This window comes from Salmo salar, chromosome 03 (genome assembly GCF_965601325.2).
Source record: "Salmo salar chromosome 03, fSalSal1, whole genome shotgun sequence".
NCBI classification, from domain to species: domain Eukaryota; kingdom Metazoa; phylum Chordata; class Actinopteri; order Salmoniformes; family Salmonidae; genus Salmo; species Salmo salar.
Window position 1 is genome coordinate 26,588,139 of NC_138293.1, and position 24,535 is coordinate 26,612,673.

A 24,535-nucleotide genomic window follows, 5' to 3' on the forward strand; every position below is an offset into this window, starting at 1 on the left:
AATTGGATTACCTTTGCTGTGTTTCATCAGAATGCACTCCCAGGACTGCTACTTCCACAACAAATGTTGTTTTTGTTCCAAATAATCCCGTTTTGTTCGTGCGTTCAGGTCACTATCCAAAGGGTAACACGTGAGCGCATTTCGAGACAAAAAAATTCAAAATGTTCCATTACCGTACTTAGAAGCATGTCAAACGCTGTTTAAAATCAATTTTTATGGTATTTTTCTCGGAAAATAGCGATAATATTCCAACCGGACAATGCTGTATTCATTCAAAAAGGAAGAGAAAAAATGGCGAGGTCTTGTGAACGCGCATTTCCCATCTCTTAGCCACCAGTCAGTCCACTGGCAAACTGTGCTCCTGTTATCTGCCCGGAGACAGGAAATGCGTCAATACGCTTTCTGAATGCTTTAGAGAGCCAATGGAAGCCTTAGAAAGTGCTACATAACCCCACGGGCACTGTAGTTTCGATAGAGAAGCAAAGGGAGAACTACAAAATCGCAGACAGGCCACTTCCTGCTTGTAATTTTCTCAGGTTTTTGCCTGCCATATAAGTTCTGTTATACTCACAGACACCATTCAAATAGTTTTACAAACTTCAGAGTGTTTTCTATCCAAATCAACTAATAATATGCATATTCTCGTTTCTGGGAAAGAGTAGTAACCAGTTTAAATCGGGTACGTTTTTTATCCGGCCGTGAAAATACTGCCCCCTAGCCCAGACAGGTTAACTATTTCCAAGGTAGAGCTACCCACTTCCCCGGATAATAGTTATGGTATTTGTGCCTATTAATTGGTCACAGCACTTAATACCTTGTATTAGAACCTATAATATAGCGTCTGCACATTTATTACCGGAGAATACGGATGACCTAATGTCTTATTCCACTATTGTGCCTCAAATATCACTGTTGTTGATAACACACATTACCAAAATTATTCACACTTGTCTTCCTTCCTATTTCCGCATAATCTGTCACGGTTCACCACCCCAACAGGGCATACAACCAACCTCTCTTTATTGCTACTGCTAATATACCTAAATCCAACAGCGTTAAAATATCTTATTGCTTTTCTTTTATCCCCGAATGGCAATTGAAAACTTTCATAAATTAGGTGCATTACCGCCACTGACCTTGTTCGTCTTTCAGTCACCCACGTGGGTATAACCAATGAGGAGATGGCACTTGGGTACCTGCTTCAATAAATCAATGAGGAGATGGGAGTGGCAGGTCTTGAAGTGTGATCTGCGTCAGAAATAGAACTGACTTCTATTTTAGCCCTTGGCAACGCAGATGCTCGTTGGTGCAATAATTGAATAACATAGATTTCTGAATCTATTTTGCAACACACGCGACGCAAGTGGTGTAGTCAGCCTGTTACCCTCTACAGGTATCAGCCTGTTCGGGTTTACCTTCCTGGGCTTACACTACCTTCCGGGGCTTACCATAAATCTATGACTGGTCATAACACAATGAGCCTACTGAATAAACTCAGGCTTTTTAGGTCCGTATCCTATAATTATTCAGCCTACAAATCTCCAGTACACTTTAGTCCAGTACTAGACACAAATTATGTCTAGTACTAGACTAAAAAGGATGCCTAATTGAAATATATTTTTAGTCCAGGATAAGGCTGTGTCCAGTAAACAATGATTTATAGATAGATGCTGTAAAGTAAATACAACAACATGCAGCCAGAGTCCATGGCTCTTACAGATGCCTACGATGGCATTGAAAGGATCAAAGTCTCAGTATGTACACAGTGGTGCCTGCTGTGGCATTGAAGTAGAATTGGACACAACCCTGAAGAGAGAGAGAGAGATGACAGGAATTATGATGAGTGTGTTGACCTTTTCCTGTCAAATAGTCCCTGCCAATGCACTGGAGCTCTAGTATCTCATTTTATGCACCGAACAATGTTACTGACTTGAAAACAGAAATTTTGATTTGAGCGTATTTTTAGGGGGTATCTGTTTCTTCCTTATTTGACTAAATCCTTCCCTGGCTGAAAATATATGCTAATTTCATTCACAAAGCCCTCTATCCCTCAGTTTGGCAAGAGCAGACTCATTCAACCATTACCTGATTTTGGCAGTTATGATACTGGACTCCAATTCTGCAGGGATCATCTTTTCCATTGAATAAAAAGAAAACGACATCACTCTTCTAGCTCTGATATAGTCAACATTCACGATCAACAAATGCAAATCACTCTGCCCTTTTTGCTCACCAGTCTTCACATTTCACCACCGCCACAACATTTTCATTCCCTAGCCCAAAGACAGCTGCAGATTTCTTGACTGAATAATGACTCTAGGGAGGGGGGAATAGTATTTGTCAGTACATGTTTATAGATAATATGAATAAGCATGGTCTAAAGTGAATACTAGTAATGCGTACATGTGCTGAGGTGAAGAGGATTAGCCTGGGCAAAGCAGTCATGCCTTTGACCTTCACTTCAGGGAAGAAGTGGTATCTGGCCAGAAGTACACCGTACACATTGGACATGGTCCCTTCTGAGAAAATACATACATATTACAGATGGATATCTCAGAGATTATCTTGATTTTAGAATTGCATTTAACTTCATAACAACAAATCAATATAGTCAATATTAGGACGACAATATGACCAAATTCAATGGAATTAACAAGGATAAATATATCACAGTATACTGTACTGTATGTTTGCCATTGGCTAAATTGTTTGTATTGATAGTAAGGTCAGAATGTAGCTAGCACTGTACCGGCACAGAAAACACAATAACACTTTACTTGACACCCAGTGTCATAACACGGTATGACACGGTCATAAACATGTCATAATGTCATAGCAGCTGACATGACTTGTCATAATATGTTCATAACACTGTCATGACCCATATATTTACACCTATTGTGACATATATTGCATTTTTTTATGGCTGGTTATGAGACCTACATAAGAGTCAACCCACATTTATTCAAATGAGTTTCTTCCCTGCCAAGAAGTTTCCTTTTGTTTGTTTCTTAAATCCTTTGTTGTTGTAATGGATTCTTTATAGTCATGTTTTTTTCATCATGTTTTAAATAACTTATAGAAATAGTAGTGCACTATATAGGGAAAAGGGTGCCTTATGGGACATAGACCTGAGTGCATTTTAACCAATGAATAGGCTATTAGCAATGGCCTTCATCAGCCTCATAATGCAACTTTTGTTGGGCTGGCTTTACCTTTGCTGTTGCTCCAGCTGGTGTTTGGGTATACAGTGCCTTCAGAAAATATTCACAACCCTTGACTTTTTCCAAATTTTGTTGCATTACAGCCTGTATTTAACAGCTTATCTTGAGATTTTGTGTCACTGGCCTACATGCACATTTAAAAAAATTATAATCTCAATTTGAAAAAAGTCAATAAGTATTCCACCAATTTGTTATGGAAAGACTAAATAAGTTAATGAGTAAAAATGTGCTTTACAAGTCACATAGTAAGTTGCATGGACTCACTCTGTGTGCAATAATAGTGTTTAACATGATCGTTGATTGACTACCTTATCTCTGTACCCCACACATACAATTATCTGAAAGGTCCCGCAGTCAAGCAGTGAATTTCAAACACAGATTCAACCACAAAGACCAGGGAGGTTTTCCAATGCCTTGCAAAGAAGGGCACCTATTGGTAGATCAATCTGGTCTCATAGACTACATATAACATAGTAAATGTAAATCCGGGCCACTCAAATTAGTATGTTATGTTTGGTATGGTTACATAAGACAGATTTCAAAACTCAGTCCTCCAGAAAGTGAAGAGCAACACTTAAGCAGTCTTAAGACACGATACATTAAAAAAAAGCTGCATTAGACAGGATTACCAAGATATACTGACCAGCTCAATATACTGCTATATGGCAGACCAATCCAAACTCATCTCTCGGCATGTCCAGCACACTCATTATCTCAGCCAATCATGGCTAGTGGGAAGGTTGCTCCCTTTATCTGTGGCTAAACCAACTAGGCTCGTGATTTAACAATTTTATTTGCATTTACAGATGGCATACAAGTTTGTTATTAAGGCACATGAAAGTTCACATGTTCGAGAAGGCATTTCTGGCAAAAAAAAACACATTTTGATTAAAAACAAAAGTTTACGTTCAAACGGCTCTCCTGTGAAGTAGTGACCCGCGACTTATGCCTAGTTTCCTGAAACGGGTCACATTTAGTGACATATAATACGAATTGTAAGTCATAATATATAATACTTAATGGGTGATGGACATCCACAAATTAATACATACCATACAAAATGTAACATATCAAAATAGAGTGTTTAGGATTAACATACAGAATAATATGAAATGCTCTAAGATCAGGTTGGGTAGATGGGTAAAAATAAAGAAAGCAGACATTGAATATCCCTTTGAGTATGATTAAGTTATTAATTACAATTTGGTTGATCTATCACTACACCTAGTCAATACAAAGATACAGGCGTCCTTCATAACTCAGTTGCCGGAGAGGAAGGAAACCACTCAGGGATTTCACCGTGAGACCATTGGTGACTTTAAACCATTACAGAGTTTAATGGCTGTGATAGGAGAAACCTGAGGATGGATCAACAAAAGTGTAGTTACTCCAAATTACTAACCTAAATGACAGAGTGAAAAGAATGAAGCCTGTAGATCCTGTTTGCAATTCGGTACAAAAAAAAATGTGGCAAAGAAATAACTTTATGTCCTGAATACAAAGTGTTTGAGGCAAATCCAACACAACACATCACTGAGAACCACTCTTCATATTTTCAAGCATGGTGGTGGCTGCATCATGTTATGAATATGCTTGTCATTGGCAAAGACTAGGGATTTTTTTAGGATTCAAAGAAACAAAATAGAGCTAAGCATTCCCATAACATGCCTACAGTAGGAAAACTTGGTTCAGTCTGCTTTCCAACAGACACTGGGAGACAAATGCATCTTTCAGCAGGACAATAACCTTAAACACAAGGCCAAATATACACTGGAGTTGCTTACTAAGACAACATTGTATTTTCCTGGGTGGCCTAGTTCAGTGACGTTTAAGTCAAGGGAGGGCAATTTGTTTTCATGAGCATGGCCTTATTTCTATTACAGCATATTGGATGACTCTCATTCATATTCTTTTCACCCAGTTCAATGTAACTGCGATAGACTTTATATCGGACAAATTCAGGTATGTTTATCCCTGTTTTGTTCCGTTTGCTTCTGTTTAAGAAAGTTTTTCAACAGAATCGGCGGAATGAATACACCCCTGATCATGCATAAACACTTCACTTTCATAGCAGCCACATTTTATTCCTTCTCGCATCTATGCGCTCTCCTCCTCTCACCTCTTCCCTTCACTTGTGGACTTCAATGAACAACACATCAACTGTATGTGTCCAGGCGAAAAAACCTTTCCAAGCCAAACCGCTACACACAGCCTACATAAGCGTGTCATCATATTAGCTAAAGTAGCGTCATAGTTGGCATAGCTAATAGAACTAACGTGTTAGTATACCCGCTACAATCATGCAGTAACGTTACAGTGTACAGTCAGTAAGCAGTTACACCGGTGGGCCCCGGTGGCAATAAATTAGTAATACCAAAAGCTTACCTTAACTTGGAAAAGTTCCAGTGTTGTGTTGGACAATCATAGCCCTCTAGCTAATATAGCATCCCTCTGTCTGAGCAGGGTGTTTCAGTAGGCTAAACTAGCTAGCTGCATTTGCTAGCTAAGTAAGTGAAACTGAAAAAAAATGACAATCTCTCTTTCTATTTCTCTCTTGCTTCATCCTTAATTTTATACACTGCAGTGGTAGCAAGCTGTAGCTTATGCTTCCAGTACTAGATTAATTATCTGATCCTTTGATTGGGTGGACAACATGTCAGTTCATGCTGCAAGTGCTCTTAAAGGCTGGAGGACGTCCTCCGGAAGTTGTCATAATTACTGTGTGTCTATGGAAGGGGTGAGAACCATGAGCCTCCTAGGTTTTGTATTGAAGTCAATGTACCCACCGGAGGATGGAAGCTAGCTGTCCTCCGGCTACACCATGGTGCTACCCTACAGAGTGCTGTTGAGGCTACTGTAGACCTTCTTTGCAAAATAGTGTGTTTTAATACATTATTTGGTGATGTGATTATATTTAGTATAGTTATACTAAAAGGATCACTCTTTCAATGTTTTACAATAAAAAAAAGAAATTCACTGAGGATGGTCCTCCTCTGAGGAGCCTCCACTGGCCTAGTTACAGTTTTGACTTACATCGGCTTGAAAATCTATGGCAAGACTTAAAAATAGTTGTCTATCAATGATCAACAACCAACTGGACAGAGCTTAATTAATGAATTTAAAAAAATTAAGAATGTCCTAATATTGTACAATCTAGCTGTGCAAAGCTCTTAGAGACTTACCAAGAAAGACTCACAGCTGTAATCGCTGCAAAAGGTATTTCTAACATGTATTGGGGTGTGAATACTTATGTAAATTGGATATTTATCTATTTAATTTTCAATAAATTTGCTAACATTTCTAAAAACATGGTTTCACTTTGTCATTATGGGGTATTGTGTGTAGATGGGTGAGAAAAAACCTATATTTAATACATTTTGAATTCAGGCTGTAACACAACAAAACGTGGAATAAGTCAAGGGGTATGAATACTTTCTGAAGGCACTATAGGTGCTATCACTTGTCTGGAGCAGTGATATTGCCAGAGGAGCATCTCTGTTTACTCTCTGCCAAAACCTGCACACCTGGTTTAGAATTTGCTATGATGATTTCTGGAACAAATAAACCCAGTGTACATGATGATCCAATACCAGTATTGACATGTCGAGCACAACTTGTGCTCGTCAGCCCAGGGGTAGTCAGTCTAACTCTATCAGTCTAACAGGCATTTCCTGTTTCCTGTTTCCGGTCACAACTTGCAGACTTGTTTACGCTGCTGTGCGTTTTTGTTGCCGATCTTACTTTGATACCTGACGGTTTTTTACTTTTTCATTACCGTATATTTTTACTTTTTCCCTCACTCAACTTTTTTCATTCAACTTTTTCACCCCGGAGGTTTTATCTGGACATGGTTCGTCAGGACTTCAAACAGCCGAAGCTAAGTAACATTAACATGATGCCTTCTAATTGCAGTCGTTGTACTTATAATATACAGGAGAACGATCGCCTTACGGCAAGGATAGCTGTGCTGCAAGCCCAGCTTCAGACGCGATCGTTAGGCAAGGGTAATTTCAGTGTAGGAAAGGATGAAACAGCGTCTGTGCCACCAGTAAGTACAGATAGTAACGTTAGTATAAACCCCCTCGCACGGTCCCCGCAGCCGGACATCTTTCTCATGGCTTCTGGAGGGAAACGCTGTAGGAATGCTCAACCGGTGTCGCTTATTCAGCCGACAGAAACTTTCAACCGGTTCTCCCCATTAAGCGAGTCGGAGTCGGAGGCCGAGACTTCTCTGGTCTCTACTCCTCGGACTTTTAAACTCGGACAAAACAGAGATGCTTGTTCTAGGTCCCAAGAAACAAAGAGATCTTCTGTTGAATCTGACAATTAATCTGGATGGTTGTACAGTCGTCTCAAATAAAACTGTGAAGGACCTCGGCGTTACTCTGGACCCTGATCTCTCTTTTGAAGAACATATCAAGACTGTTTCAAGGACAGCTTTTTTCCATCTACGTAACATTGCAAAAATCAGAAATGTTCTGTCCAAAAATGACGCAGAAAAATTAATCCATGCTTTTGTTACTTCTAGGCTGGACTACTGCAATGCTCTACTTTCCGGCTACCCGGATAAAGCACTAAATAAACTTCAGTTAGTGCTAAATACGGCTGCTAGAATCCTGACTAGAACCAAAAAATTTGATCATATTACTCCAGTGTTAGCCTCCCTACACTGGCTTCCTGTTAAGGCAAGGGCTGATTTCAAGGTTTTACTGCTAACCTACAAAGCATTACATGGGCTTGCTCCTACGTATCTTTCCGATTTGGTCCTGCCGTACATACCTACACGTACGCTACGGTCACAAGACGCAGGCCTCCTAATTGTCCCTAGAATTTCTAAGCAAACGGCTGGAGGTAGGGCTTTCTCCTATAGAGCTCCATTTTTATGGAATGGTCTGCCTACCAATGTGAGAGACGCAGACTCAGTCTCAACCTTTAAGTCTTTACTGAAGACTTATCTCTTCAGTAGGTCCTATGATTAAGTATAGTCTGGCCCAGGAGTGTGAAGGTGAACGGAAAGGCTGGAGCAACGAACCGCCCTTGCTGTCTCTGCCTTGCCGGTTCCCCTCTTTCCACTGGGATTCTCTGCCTCTAACCCTTTTACAGAGGCTGAGTCACTGGCCTACTGGTGTTCTTCCATGCCGTCCATGGGAGGGGTGCGTCACTTGAGTGGGTTGAGTCACTGACGTGGTCTTCCTGTCTGGGTTGGCGCCCCCCCCCCCTTGGGTTGTGCCATGGCGGAGATCGTTGTGGGCTATACTCGGCCTTGTCTTAGGACGGTAAGTTGGTGGTTGGAGACATCCCTCTAGTGGTGTGGGGGCTGTGCTTTGGCAAAGTGGGTGGGGTTATATCCTGCCTGTTTGGCCCTGTCCGGGGGTATCATCGGATGGGGCCACAGTGTCTTCTGATCCCTCCTGTCTCAGCCTCCAGTATTTATGCTGCAGTAGTTTATGTGTCGGGGGGCTAGGGTCAGTCTGTTACATCTGGAGTATTTCTCTTGTCTTATCCGGTGTCCTGTGTGTATTTAAATATGCTCTCTCTAATTCTCTCTTTCTCTCTTTCTGTCTTTCTCTCGGAGGACCTGAGCCCTAGGACCATGCCTCAGGACTACCTGGTATGATGACTCCTTGCTGTCCCCAGTCCACCTGGCCGTGCTGCTGCTCCAGTTTCAACTGTTCTGCCTGCGGCTATGGAACCCTGACCTGTTCACCGGACGTGCTTGTTGCACCCTCGACAACTACTATGATTATTATTATTTGACCATGCTGGTCATTTATGAACATTTTAACATTTTAACATTTTGACCATGTTCTGTTATAATATCCACCCTGCACAGCCAGAAGAGGACTGGCCACCCCTCATAGCCTGGTTCCTCTCTAGGTTTCTTCCTAGGTTTTTGGCCTTTCTAGGGAGTTTTTCCTAGGGAGTTTTTCCTAGCCACCGTGCTTCTTTCACATGCTTTGCTTGCTGTTTGGGGTTTTAGGCTAGGTTTCTGTACAGCACTTTGAGAATATCAGCTGATGTACGAAGGGCTATATAAAAATAAATTTGATTTGATTTGATGTCTATATTGTCGTGAGGAATTCTTTGAATTTTTACATTTAAATTCATGCAAAGGCCTGTAAAGTAAAGATTGGAGACTGAAGTTTGAAGGAAAGTGTAGTAGTCAAGCGGGAAGTGGGGCGTGAGGGCAGGGTGGGAAGAAGCATAATAGTAATTTATTGTAATCTGCATAATCCCTATATTCATATATTGAAACCATGTAAGCAACAGTAGACTCAGGCCATGTCATCAGGAGCGAAGTTTTGTGTGTTACCCAGTCTGCCCATTTGAAGGATCATAATATAACCAAGGTCCAGGTCAGAGAAATAAGCAGACTGCAAAGAGATGGTGAGACCGGCCTGGAGGGACGGTTGTGTGTGTGCGGTTATACAAAGAAAAGTAATTGGAACACATTAAACCAACTAAGAAGTAGAGTTCCCAACAAGATCATGTTGGATTTGCATTTACTTACCATGTGTATCATGTGAGTTCAAAATGTTGTGCAAATAGATAGATATTCTACAAATAAGTTGTCTTGCTCATCGATATCATAAATGACAAACCTGAAAATATGTGTCCAAAAACATTACATATGCACATATAGTATTTCAAAATATGTAATTATGACACAATTGACATAACCCCATACAGATACATCTAAATAATGGATTTCATGCTCATTTGACTTACCTGGCAGCTGCAAGTAATCCATAATGAGCCCACATATGATTGAGTTCTGGGAGCTATGCCTGTCCTGTATCTGCACATCCATGAGATGCACCTGGCATGGTTCTGTTGATTATATAACCCCCTGGAGGAACTACAATAGGCATGGTGGCGGGTGTATTATGACACAAGGGTTTTCAATCACTAGCCACCCCACCAATTAATTATCGCCGATCTGGTCCTTTGTTGTCCTTTTGTTTGTAATGATTTGGCTCAAAATATGTTTGTGTGTGCTACTCAACCTGCATAGAGTACTATGAAGTGTCAAAAAGAGACTGTTGTGAAGCTTTCCTTTTTTTGGTCTGAGGACACCGTTTAATTATTATATTCAAACTGGCAACTGAGTTCATAGGACAGCAAAAATAATTATTGCTTTGTGATATTACATGTTTAATAAATATAGAGGGGAATTTCTTGATACACATTGTTTTACTCAGACGAATGAATCTGTTACTCTTGGAATGTTGGTAGTCTAGATTCTCACTGAGAAGAGCATTACTTGCATACAAGGCACTACAACATCGTAGCCTATTGTTAAAAGCTGTAAAACTCACTTGGAGATAGGAAGAGCCATTTAGAAAATTAATATACTGTAATATCTAAATACAGTATATGGCTCTGGAGGCTCTGTATGTTTTCTCCACCGAATACATATAAGTCTTATCAGGTCTCTCTCAGAAAAGGAGATTGAAAACCTCAAATGACCTCCATGTAATAATAAAGGTAAGACCAATAAACAATTTGAAAAGCTATTCTTCCACCATTGCTTTTGTGATTTATTACCATTGATGTTGCAGCCATGTACAACTTCTAAGGGCTCTATTAAATCTGTATCGCTGAAGCCGATTCAGCCGACATATGCAGCGTTTACCGTGAATGGAATCTCCGCCTCTTGAACATTGCGTTTAAATTCCAATTGGGCTTTAGTGCTGAACTTCTGAATTACGGATTGAAGTTTGCCTTGTTCATGAGCACACAAAAGAGAAAGGACAGTGCCTTTCTTTCACCAGCTTGTCCGAGCCCAGAACACAGAAACTAACTCCACCCTTGTATCAAAACAAAGCAGAGAGTCACTGACAAAGCATGAATTAGTAAAATATCAGAGGAAAAACAGAAGGATTCTAAGGATTCTAAAAATAGGGATATTTCTATGTACATGAATGGATGGGTGCTGCTGATGGATTATATGAGTCCCCTGAAATGATCAAACTGTGGATGGTTTAGCAGATTCTTGGAAAGTGCACACATCGCCCTGCAGCCATGGCAACTGACTGGAACGATGGAGGGTTTCTGTGTTAACCCTTTAACTGTTTTCTAATCCGGCTGGTAGAGCATGTTTTGACAGTGGATATGAAAAAAATCATCACCTGAAATTGATTGTTCAACTCCCCCAGCCCTCCTGCATCAGTTTACATAATTTATACCTTTTGGATTGAGTGTTGTGTCAATCTAACTTTGCCCACTCAGAGGGCTGTATGAAAACTCAAAATCAGTCACCAAAGATATGGGATAAAAAACAGGAATTCAGTTGGTGAGGGGTAATATTGCACCATTCCTGTTAGTAGAGACCATAAGAGTAGGAATGTGTAAATAAATAGTTAAACATCTGTAAAAAGGCCAAAAAGTACGAATTCTGGATGTGCTGAACCAGGTGGTTGATTAGTCAATATAAGGTACTAACTGTCATTAAAAAAACATTGTCATTAAAATCTCTTTGGTGAAAATTACGATTGAGTGTTTTTGAGGACATTGTACTATACACAAATATTCATGTTAAGACACACCAAATGACCTTTATTTTTCCCTGATTTCAAATCTGCCCTCATTTAACAATGCTTCCCCTCCTATAAAATCCATTAAAGCATATCTATAGTAATTTATGCATTATTGAGAGGAGTACAAATGCTATTCAAATTACCCTAACATGGAATTGCTGGTATGACCCTCTTGACTTCTCAGCCACTTGGTAGGGCTCTGTAATTTCCAAATGTATTTGAGTTGCAAGTAGTAGGATTTGAAGGTGAAATCAAGAAGAGACAGTTACAGAACTATATAATATTTTGCTTTAAGTGAAGCTATCCCTGAAAAATAAAGACTTTTTCCAAAATACGTAAATTTGATGCTGAGTCATATTGAGTGATGCTTTATGTACGTGAAGCCATCCTCTTTATTAGAAACCCACTTAAGGTGGCCTTGGATGACGCCTAGTACATACTGTTACAGTTAGGTAATTCTGCAAACCAACCTGACCTCTACAACAATTGACATAAGACAGAGTAATTCTGATTTATGTTAAAAAATACTGTACTTTTGTGTCTAGCAGTGTTTAGGCCTTGTTGAATGTGACTCTTCTCTTTTCAAATTTCCATACATTCAAGATAATTTGAGGTGATACAATCCTTCTTATGATAGTAATATACCTGTCTCACATCAGAATACCTCGAATGGGATCGAAAGTTGTTACAAAGCTGTCAGCAAACACTGAATGCAGGATTGAAAGAAGATTATATGTAATCTAACCTTGAGCTTCCTGAATTTCAAGTATGACATACTGTCTTATCCCATTCATACCAAGATGAAAACCAGCCATCTTCACAGTAGCATGCAGTCTTCTTTTTTCCCGCCTTTTTATCTGCGAGGTATTGCCGGTAACAAGCCTGTACTTTTATTTTTGCCAGCTGAGGTAGTCATCAATGCAGTATTATGTTTCAAACTCCCATCAATGCTTCAGTATAAAACGTCCCCTTTCATCTTACCGGCTTTGGCACGCATTAAATCATGAATATTATATTGCTGTTCGACATCAAACTTGTCCTTGCTGTTATGAAAAGGTATAAACACAAAAATGTCAGTCTGCATGACATCGCAGCAATTAATATATGGTAATGAGCAGATTCCAAAGACATCAGAAACAACGCGGTATGATGTGGCATTGGCTAGCCAGTAGACAAACACTAGGATCTCCAAGATCTTGCCCATCCATTGTACCCTTCTTCTGACTGTAACCCTCCCACTAGACTGTCAAATGAAGGCCGGTTCATACAAAAATGCGGCTTTAGGTCTTTATAATCCAAATAGTTTCAAGATGAGAACATTGGGGTTTAGAGTGCTTTGGTTTGTTGCTAGCTTGTTAGCTAGCTATCTAGCTAGCCAGCACTTATAATTAACAGAACATACGTAAACAGTCATAAGTTTGGACACACCTACTTATTCAAGGGTTTTTCTTTATCTTTACTATTTTCTACATTGTATAATAATAGTGAAGACATCAAAACTATGAAATAACACATATGGAGTCATGTAGTAACCAAAAAAGTGTTAACCTCTATGGGCTAGGTGGGACGCTAGCGTGCCACCCGGGGTGCACTCCATCAACAGCAGGTGCATTTCAAGAGCGGCAAATTTGAATCCAAATAAATGTCAAAATTCAAATTTTTCTAAAATACAACTATTTTACACCATTTGAAAGATAAACATCTCCTTAATCTAACCACGTTTTACGATTTCAAAAAGGTTTTACGGCGAAAGCATAAATTTAGAGTATGTTAGGACAGTACATTTACAAGAGTTGTGTGTAATGTTTTGTCAAGTCAAAGACAGGGTCACCAAAACCATAAAACCAGCTAAAATGATGCACTAACCTTTTACAATCTCCATCAGATGACACTCCTAGGACATTATGTTAGACAATGCATGCATTTTTAGTTCTATCAAGTTCATATTTATATCCAAAAACAGCGTTTTACTATGGCATTGATGTTGAGGAAATCGTTTCCCTCCAATAACCGGCAGTCAAGTCAGCGTCACAAATTAAATAATTAAAATTAGAAAACATTGGTAAAATATTATATTGTCATTTAAAGAATTATAGATTTACATCTCTTGAACGCAATCAACTTGCCAGATTTAAAAATAACCTTACTGGGAAATCACACTTTGCAATAATCTGAGCACTGCGCCCAGAAAAATACCCGTTGCGATACAGACTAGACGTCATGTTGGGGAGATCTAAAATCAAAAATACTATGTAAATAATCCATTACCTTTGATTCTCTTCATCAGATGTCACTTCCAGGTATCACAGGTCCATAACGAATGTAGTTTTGTTCAAAAAAGCTCATCATTTATGTCCAAAAATCTCCGTCTTGTTAGCACATGATCTAAGCCAGCCGGACTTCTCGTCATGAACGAGGGGAAAAAATATATTTACGTTCGTTCAAACATGTCAAACGTTGTATAGCATAAATCATTAGGGCCTTTTTTAACCAGAACATGAATAATATTCAAGGTGGACGAATGCATACTCTTTTATAACGTATTGGAACGAGGGTACCCAACATGAACTCGCGCGCCAGGTGTCTAATGGGACATCATCGTTCCATGGCTCTTGTTCGGTCAGATCTCCCTCCAGAAGACTCAAAACACTTTGTAAAGGCTGGTGACATCTAGTGGAAGCAATAGGAAGTGCCAAAATATTCCTCAGCCCCTGTGTTTTTCAATGGGATAGGTTTAAAGTCAATACAACACATCAGGTATCCACTTCCTGTCAGAAAATGTCTCAGGGTTTTGCCTGCCAAATGAGTTCTGTTATACTCACAGACACCATTCAAACAGTTTTAGAAACTTTAGAGTGTTTTCTATCCATATATAATAAGTATATGCATATTCTAGTTACTGGGTAGGATTAGTAACCAGATTAAATCGGGTACATTTTTTTTATCCAGACGTGCAAATGCTGCCCCCTAGCCCTAACAGGTTAAACAAATCAAAATATATTTATATTTGAGATTCTTCAAAGTAGCCACCCTTTGCCTTGATGACAGCTTTGCACACTCTTGGCATTCTCTCAACCAGCTTCACCTGGAATGCTTTTCCAACAGTCTTGAAGGAGTTCCCTCATATGCTGAGCACTTGTTGGCTGCTTTTCCTTCACTCTGTGGTCCAATTTATCCCAAACCATCTCAATTGGGTTGAGGTCGGGTAATTGTGGAAGCCAGGTCATCTGATGCAGCACTCCATCACTCTCCTTCTTGGTCAAATAGCCCTTACACGCCTGGAGGTGTGTTTTGCGTCATTGTCCTGTTGAAAAACAAATGATAGTGCCACTAAGCACAAACCAGATGGGATGGCGTATCGCTGCATAATGCTGTGGTAGCCATGCTGGTTAACGGTCCCATGAATTCTAAATAAATCACTGACAGTGTCACCAGCAAAGCACCCCTACACATCACACAACCTCCTCCATGCTTCATGGTGGGACCACACATGCGGAAATGATCTGTTCACCTACTCTGTGTCTCACAAAGACATGGCTGTTGGAACTAAAAATCTCAAATTTGGACTCATCAGACCAAAGGACATATTTCTACCGGTCTAATGTCCATTGCTCATGATTCTTGGCCCAAGCAAGTCTCTTCTTCTTATTGGTGTCCTTTAGTAGTGGTTTCTTTGCAGCAATTCGACCATGAAGGCCTGATTCACGCAGTCTCCTGAACAGTTGATGTTGAGATGTGTCTGTTACTTGAACTCTGTGAATCATTTATTTGGGCTGCAATCTGAGGTGCAGTTAACTCTAATGAATTTATCCAATGCAGCAGAGGTAACCCTGCGTCTTCCTTTCGTGTGGCGGTCCTCATGAGAGCCAGTTTCATCATAGTGCTTGATGGTTTTTGCGATTGCACTTGAAGAAACGTTCAAAGTTCTTGAAAATGTCCGGATTGACAGACCTTCATGTCTTAAAGTAATGATGGACTGTCGTTTCTCTTTGCTTATTTGAGCTGTTCTTGCCATAATATGGACTTGGTCTTTTACCAAATAGGGCTATCTTCTGTATACCACACCTACCTTGTCACAACACAACTGATTGGCTCAAACACATTAAGAAGGAAAGAAATTCCACAAATGAACTTTTAACAAGGCACACCTGTTGATTGAAATGCATTCCAGGTGACTACCTCATGAAGCTGGTGGAGAGAATGCCAAGAGTTTGCAAAGCTGTCATCTGGCGGGTAGGATTGTTGGGCCAGTAACCGAAAGGTCGCTGGATTGAATCCTGAGCCGACAAGGAAAACAATCTGTCGTTCTGCCCCTAAGCAAGGCAGTTAACCCCCAACAACTGCTCCCCGGATGTCGATTAATGCAGCACTCCGCACCTCTCTGATTCAGAGGGGTTGGGTTAAATGCAAAGGACACAATTCAGTTGGATGCAGTTAGATTATTACTATGAATCTCAATTGTTTCTCCTGTTCCTCAGATTTAGCTATTGAGGATATTATAATAAGATATAATTTAATAATCTACACATCTCAAATGTACACTCAATCTAAGATCATATGTCTCAAACAATAGCTTCTCTTTTACATCGTTGTATTTCTCCGAAGGGGCCTTTACGATAAATAAGTCAGGCATGAAGGAGCACTACAGAATTCAAAATTGAGAAGATCCAATTAATCTCAGGAGGTCAGAAAAACTCCTTATTAAGCAACAAGTTTTTCCTATGGGTACCACCGTTGTGTCGTCAGTAAACTTAATGATGGTGTTGGAGTCATGCGTGACCACGCAGTCGTGGGTGAACAGAGAGTGAATCATATTAACATTGCCCAATTATATTTTTTACAGGCAACATATTGTGAATCTTGTGTGAATTAGGTACTGTATATATCAGATCAGCACCAAACACTCTCACACCTCCTTTTTTTGGAATGAGGAAGAAAGATTGCAGTGTGATATTGTTCTTGCCAAATAAAGTTGGATCTTTAAAGGGCAATTCCGCAACTTTTCACCCTCATATTCATTATCTCCAGAACCAAACCATTGTCTACATGTGTTAAAACAGTGTGCTTCTTCGATCTGTGGTTAGAAAGATAAGAAGAAAGATCCTAAAAATTGGGTAGGATCTGGACACACCTACTCATTCAAGGGTTTTTCCTTATCTTTACTATTTAAAAAAATTGTAGAATAGTGAAGACATCAAAACTATAAAATAACACATATTATCTTTAAAAGTGTTAAACAAATCAAAATATATTTTATATTTGAAATTCTTCAATGCCGCCACCCTTTGCCTTGATGACAGCTTTGTACACTCTTGGCATTCTCTCAACCAGCTTGGCATTCTCTTTCCTTCTTAATGCGTTTGAGCCAATCAGTTGTGTTGTGACAAGGTAGTGGTGGTATACAGAAGATAGCCCTAGATGAGCGGTCCAACTCATCCTCGTTCCAAACGGACGTGAGACAACTAGAGACGTTCCGTAAAGACCTGGTTGGATCCAGACCCAGTCCGATCCGAGTGAGGGAAGCAGCAGAAAAGTACTTTTTTAAGCTACTTTTTAACCAGAGCTGATAAAGCGCGAGATGGAGACAGAGGTGCCGCTCTAGCAGGTGGGGAGGGGCCATACTGTGAGCGAGTAACCCGGGGAGCAGGGACGGAGAGACAGCAACCAACGTCTTGGTTGTTGTACCCTATTCTTCTCCTTTAACTTAATTCCGTAATTTTAATTCCATCTTCCATTGATTAGATACTTTATCTCCTAACTTTTGCCACACCCGTGTGTATGCATGTGTGCGTGTGTCCATGCTTGTGTATGTGTCAGACATCAAGGGGTGTAATCGATAGGCCAAAGAGCCAGCCCAAAGCGCTGGCTGAGTCAGAGGTGTGATTCATCTTAGGACAGATGGGGAGGCTGCATAACAATGTGATATATTCAACAACTGGGGATTAATAAGTAGGTTACAAGAGCATTTCCAGTAAAGCTGATTGCTTGAAACATAGTGGCAGTTAGAATACAGTTCCTAAATGTTATTGATACATTTAAATCACCACTGTGAATGCTTTTTAAACACCTTAAAATCAAGACTCACATTGCTGACATTGTTAAAACCATCAATTAGATTGATTAATTTGACACATGCTACAAGGACAACCTGTATGTGCTGTGAGGTAAGGTGCAGCAGGGCAGGGCTAGTCATACCTCTCTCCATGTCAGACCAAGAACATCCTCCAGATATGATGCCCACCCTTGTAAACACCCCCTCATTGGCTGAGAGACAGGGAAGAGCAAGGGATGAGAGTGCTGAGGGGTGTCTGGAGGAAAAGTGAGAATGATTCTGCTAAGTGAAGATCTGGCTGTCTGTGTGTGCTTTAATACCTATTCTTTCAGTTAGTGTCTCAAACTCTCTGGACTCACTCACAGACACACACACTCCATTATTCGCTTTCCATGTATCCCTCAAACTCTCTGCCTCCCTCTCTCTCTCTACCTTTCTCCTTCTCTCTCCATCCTCTCACTCTCGCTTACCCCTCTCCCTCTCTCTCTCTTTCTCTACCCTGCTCTCTTCTCCTCTCTCTCTTTCTCAGATACCTCTCTGGCTGAAGCTGTGGTAAATAGATGGCAGCGTGAGTCCAGAGGATGATGAGGCTTTCCTGCCAGTGGAGTCTGAGGTAGATGCAAACGGCCACCTGCGGTCACGGATCGGACTGCCTCCGAATGTCTCAGACTATATACTTCACTGTCCAGTGTCTGCCTGGCACTCGAAGCTGAAGCTCTTTAATGTAGTAGCTCCTCGTTAGGCACAGAAACTCTTTGGACATATTAAGGGAATAATGAAGTGTGCTGAAGAGTACTGACTGAAGAGACCCTACAAAAACAATGAATGTCACGCACCAGCATCACCATGGATCATTCCACCTACGGAACCACAGCTCTGGAGCTCTGCCTTTCAGCAATCAGCAGCCCCAGGCTATGGCGGAGAGAATACGTGGTTTGCCTGGGTGTTACGAGCAGCTGCTCATCTCCACTGAGGTTTTCCTCACGCTGGGCATCATCAGCCTGCTGGAGAACATCCTGGTTATTGCCGCCATCATCAAGAACAAGAATCTGCACTCTCCCATGTACTTCTTTATCTGTTCCCTGGCCGTGGCTGACATGCTGGTCAGCGTCTCCAATGCCACTGAGACCATTGTCATGGCGATGATCACTGATGGCAACTTGGGGATCGGCGGTGGCAAGATCAAGAGCATGGACAACGTGTTTGACTCTATGATCTGTAGTTCCCTACTGGCGTCTATCTGGAACCTGCTGGCCATCGCTGTTGACCGTTACGTGACTATCTTCTACGCGCTACGCTACCACAACATTATGACCGTGCGCCGGGCTGCCGCCATCATCACCAGCATCTGGACCTTCTGCACTGTGTCAGGCGTACTCTTCATCGTCTACTCGGAGAGCACTACCGTCCTCATCTGCCTCATCATCATGTTCTTCAGCATGCTGGTGCTCATGGCCTCGCTGTATGTCCACATGTTCATGCTGGCGCGTCTGCACATGAAGAGGATTGCCGCTCTGCCGGGCAACGGCCCCATCTGGCAGGCAGCCAACATGAAGGGGGCCATCACCCTCACCATCCTCCTGGGGGTGTTCATAGTGTGCTGGGCGCCCTTCTTCCTCCATCTGATCCTCATGATCTCCTGCCCCAGGAACCCCTACTGTATGTGCTTCATGTCTCACTTCAACATGTACCTCATTCTCATCATGTGTAACTCTGTCATCGATCCGCTAATCTACGCCTTCAGGAGCCAGGAGATGAGGAAGACCTTCAAGGAGATCTTCTGCTGCTGGTATGATATTGCCTCTCTGTGTGTCTCTGTGTGAAATTCCCAGCAGATACTGAACCTTATGGAGATACTGCATGTGAACTGTTAAGGGACAGTTTCAAAGAAACAGTATTCTAATATCTGTAAATAAGGACAACTTTTCATTTTTGCCTGCAAATAACAATTGCAAAATAGTTGAACATGACTAATGTAACTACATGTTGATAGATTTATCTCACTACCACACAAACTATTGAGTCAACACATGTAATGGCTATCATTGCATAGAGAGGTTTGTGAATAGTTTTTTGCCTGTCTTTATCAAGGATTCCAATCATTTGGATTCCTATCTTTTTGAGAAAAACATTTATTACTTGTTAAAAAAAATGTTTTCTCAATATTGATAAAGATGAGCAAAAAATTATAAATAAATGAAAAATAATATAAACGCAGCAAAAAACAAACGTCCTCTCACTGTCAACTGCATTTATTTTCAGCAAACTTAACATGTGTAAATATTTGTATGAACATAACAAGATTCAACAACTGAGACATAAACTGAACAAGTTCCACAGACATGTGACTAACAGAAATGGAGTAATGTGTCCCTGAACAAAAGGGGGGTCAAAATCAAAAGTAACAGTCAGTATCTGGTGTGGCCACCAGCTGCATTAAGTACTGCAGTGCATCTCCTCCTTATGGACTGCACCAGATTTGCCAGTTATTTTTGTGAGATGTTTCCCCACCCTTCCACAAAGACACCTGCAAGTTCCCGGACATTTCTGGGGGGAATGGCCCTAGCCCTCACCCTCTGATCCAACAGGTCCCAGACGTGCTCAATAGGATTGAGATCCGGGCTCTTTGCTGGCCATAGCAGAACACTGACATTCCTGTCTTGCAGGAAATCAAGCACAGAACGAGCGGTATGGCTGGTGGCATTGTCATGCTGGAGGGTCATGTCAGGATTAGCCTGCAGGAAGGGTACCACATGAGGGAGGATGATGTCTTCCCTGTAACGCACAGCATTGAGATTGTCTGCAATGACAACAAGCTCAGTCTGATGGTCCTGTGACACACTGCCCCAGACCATGATGGACCCTCCACCTCCAAATCAATCCCACTCCGGAGTACAGGCCTCGGTGTAACGCTCATTCCTTCCACGATAAATGCGAATCCGACTATCACCCCTGGTGAGACAAAACCGCGACTCGTCAGAGAAGAGCACTTTTTGCCAGTCCTGTCTGGTCCAGCGACGGTGGGTTTGTGCCCATAGGTGAGGACCTGCCTTACAACAGGCCTACAAGCCCTCAGTCCAGCTTCTCTCAGCCTATTGTGGACAGTCTGAGCACTGATGGAGGGATAGTGTGTTTCTGGTGTAACTCAGGCAGTTGTTGCCATCCTGAACCTGTCCCGCAGGTGTGATGTTTGGATGTACAAATCCTGTGCAGGTATTGTTACACGTGGTCTGCCACTGCGAGGACAATCAGCTGTCCGTCCTGTCTCCCTGTAGCGCTGTCTTAGGCGTCTCCCAGTACGGACATTGCAATTTATTGCCCTGGCCACATCTGCAGTCCTCATGCCTCCTTGCAGCATCCCTAAGGCACGTTCACACAGATGAGCAGGAACCCTGGGCATCTTTCTTTTGGTGTTTTTCAGAGTCAGTAGAAAGGCCTCTTTAGTGTCCTAAGTTTTTATAACTGTGACCTTAATTGCCTACCGTCTGTAAGCTGTTAGTGTCTTAACGACCGTTCCAAAGGTGCATGTTCATTAATTGTTAATGGTTCATTGAACAAGCAAGGAAACAGTGTTTAAACCCTTTACAATGAAGTTCTGTGAAGTTATTTGGATTTTTACGAATTATCTTTGAAAGACAGGGTCCTTTTTTTGCTGAGTTTAAATAGTAAGCTTTATTGTATGCAAAAAAAAACCTGAAAAGTATATGTTTTTACACTAAAACAATGACAAACAATAAGAGATTTTGTTTAACAATTAATAAATGTTTAGGGGTCAAAATTATTGCCACCCCTGTTTGCAGTACCTTTCAATACCTCACCTTACGAGGATAATGGCACTGAGCCTTTTTCTATAATGCTTTATGAGATTGGAGAACGCTTTGGGAGGATATTAGACCATTCCTCCATACAGAATCCTTTCAGATCATTGATATCCTTCGCCTGTGCCCTCTTCAGTTCAAACCGCAGGGTTATTGTCTTGCTGGAAGATCCACTTATAGCCAAATTTTTGCCTCCTGTCAGATGAAACCAGGTTTTTGGATTTCTTTTTCTGGTACTGGGTAAAGTTCATGATGCTCTTGACCTTATCAAGGGCCCCATAACCACCACAACATTTTAGAGTAGGTATGGGGTTATTTTCTGCATATGATTCCTAATTTCGATGCCAAACCCACCACTGATGTGCGTGGCCAAAGAGCTCTATTTTCATGTCATTCAACAAATGTAAAATCCTGGAGTTAATTGGCATTGACGCTTTGATTGGAACCAGGGCTATGGTCAGATGACAGGAAAATAGAGCTCTTTGGCCACACTAGTGGCGGGTTTGGCGTAAAAAAGAGGAATCATATATAGAAAAGAACCCCATACCTACTGTAAAATATGGTGGTTGGTCTTTGATGTTATGGGGCTATTTTGACTCGTATCTTTTTGAGAAAAACATTTATTACTTGTTAAGCATATAATTTCCCAATGTTTTTCTATACAGTATAGCTCAGTATTTCTATTATTTATTTTATACAGTCTGTTTTGCTTGTCTTTATCAAGGGTGCCAATAATTTGTATTCTTATCTTTTTCAGAAAAACATGTATTAATTGTTAAAGATGCACTATGCAAAAATTGCTCCGCCATTTCCCCCTTGTTAAAATTTGAATAGTTCACCTAATTTCAGTTTATGTGACAAAACAAGCAAGTATAGTGTAGAGAATCATTGTAGCATCTAAACCGCTGTGAAATATATTATCCATAACCAAAAATATTGTATTTTCAGCTGTTTGAAGCTGGTGTACAAAACCGAAAGTTTAAAGAAGCAAAAACAAAACTTAAAAACGGGAAGCATAGAAATAGCCTACATAGAACAGATCTACCGCTTCTTAGATTTGCTTTCAACGAGAATGACAGATCTAAAACTCAAATTTCTATCTGAATTTTGTCAGGTTGCCTGAAAAGTTACATATCGCAGCTTTAAACCAAATATTTATATATTTTTTCAATTGTATTAGCATTAAAGCATTTAATTTTCAAAATAATTGGGCATACAATATAGCTATTTTTTGCTCGTCTTTATCAAGGGTGACAATTTTGGGCTTGACTGTATATGTGATGAAAAAAGGAACTAATCCTACTGCTATACAGAGCCAAGGAAGTGAATGAAAAAATGTAATACTTGGCTGTAGGCAATCTGCTAAAAGACAAGAGGAGAGCTATACAATATTGTTTCATTGATATGTGCAAGTAAAATGCATCAGTGTGCTTTCAATTAAGTACCCTTTGCATGTTATTCAGGATAAACATTTTCCAGATATTTCATTTCTAGATGTGGTTTCCTTGTTTTTAGTGATGTGACAGGAATAATATGTAGATATGTGATTTAACTTATTCATGAGGCATCTTCTGAGGATTTATTTTGGTGATGATGATTAGCCTATTCATTCCTTGTGGAACATTCTGCCTTCAATGTTTACTGTGACTCTGGGCTAAGAGTGCCAAACATGACTAAACGCTGCCAGTGGATGTGATTACGTTTCACTTTTTTCTTCCTATTTTAGTGTGAAATGAAATGAAACTATGTGTTTTGAGGTTTTGAACGTTTTTAGGTTGCAATTGAAATCTTCTGAACGTTTTGAGGTTGCAAGTGAAATCTAACCAAGATTTCTACTTGTTCCCCAGTTTTAACTTGCTTGCTAGTGGCATAGCATGGTTGCCAGGGAAACTAACACTTGATAGAAACATACAATTCACAATATTTTTTGTATATTTAATTTCGCTTGATGGAATGGATTTAAAACTGGAACTGCAGAGCATTATTCTAGTAGGCTAGTTCCTAATGTCAAACAACAGTTAGCTCTACTGGGAATGATACAGCAAGGGATAAAAAATGACATGCTGATCTGTTCTTATTGATTTTGGTTATTTAGTTGGTTCCTTGTATTGACAATAGCATACTTTACTGAAAGCTACTAGGGAGCCAGGCAGCCAGATCTGTTCTAGTTATCAGCCAGGATAAATGAACAGGTGGATCTTGACACAATTCTCTTAGGAGCAGGAGCTGAAAGTTACAGTGTCTATTGATGATGTGGAGATAAGCACTGGAAGACAAAGTTGCCCATCCTCTGTCTCTTATTAACAGAAGAGTATATGATAGGATTTTCCATCAATCCATTAGCATGTTTTAATTAAATTATTATGCAGTATTTTATTACATTTGTCACCTCCATATACAAATATCTGAGTCTGAAATAAGCAAAACAAAAAAAGTGACCTTGGCTATAATTAGGCTTCTATTAGTGCACTAATGTGATGCCACTTCATTTTTATTTTCAGTTTTAACAACAGCTGCCAGACTGCAAAACATAAAATGGGAGAAGGTGGGTGTCAGTAAGAAATGTTTTCAAAGGCAGAGAACAATGATGCTCTCTCTCTTTGATGTCACCTACTATACCCAGCAGCCTTCAGGTTTATTAGAAACAGTTACATAACTTTAATGCTTGAAGGTCGCTGACTCCTCTCTGTAGGTTGTCACAGGGCCTGCTTCCACATTTACAATTTCTAGCTCACCTTGGATCTCACAATCCATGTTTGCACTTAAAGAGGCAATCTGCAGTTGAAACAACAACAAAGCCGTCACCTGCCACGGTTTTTGGTAAACAGCTATGGGATGGGGCTGAAGAAATTGAACCACTCTCAAATTCATAGACAGCACTATGGATGCCAGGACTGACCA

General features: G+C 40.6%; 1 protein-coding gene and 1 long non-coding RNA gene across 2 annotated transcripts; both read left to right on the forward strand.

The window, feature by feature from the left end:
- Positions 1-657: 657 nt before the first annotated feature.
- Positions 658-9,289, forward strand: LOC145877556 (uncharacterized). The gene is made up of 2 exons (XR_014391867.1): positions 658-7,272; positions 8,800-9,289. It is a non-coding gene; the product is annotated as an uncharacterized LOC145877556 (long non-coding RNA).
- Positions 9,290-18,637: 9,348 nt separating this feature from the next.
- On the forward strand, positions 18,638-19,639 carry mc4r (melanocortin 4 receptor). The gene has a single exon (XM_014190362.2). The coding sequence runs from the start codon at positions 18,638-18,640 to the stop codon at positions 19,637-19,639; it is 1,002 nt and encodes a 333-aa protein (XP_014045837.1).
- The last annotated feature ends 4,896 nt before the right edge of the window (positions 19,640-24,535 follow it).

Excerpts from the sequence above, each read along its gene's own strand:
- mc4r (XM_014190362.2), top strand. The coding sequence starts at position 18,638 with ATGAATGTCACGCACCAGCATCACCATGGATCATTCCACCTACGGAAC.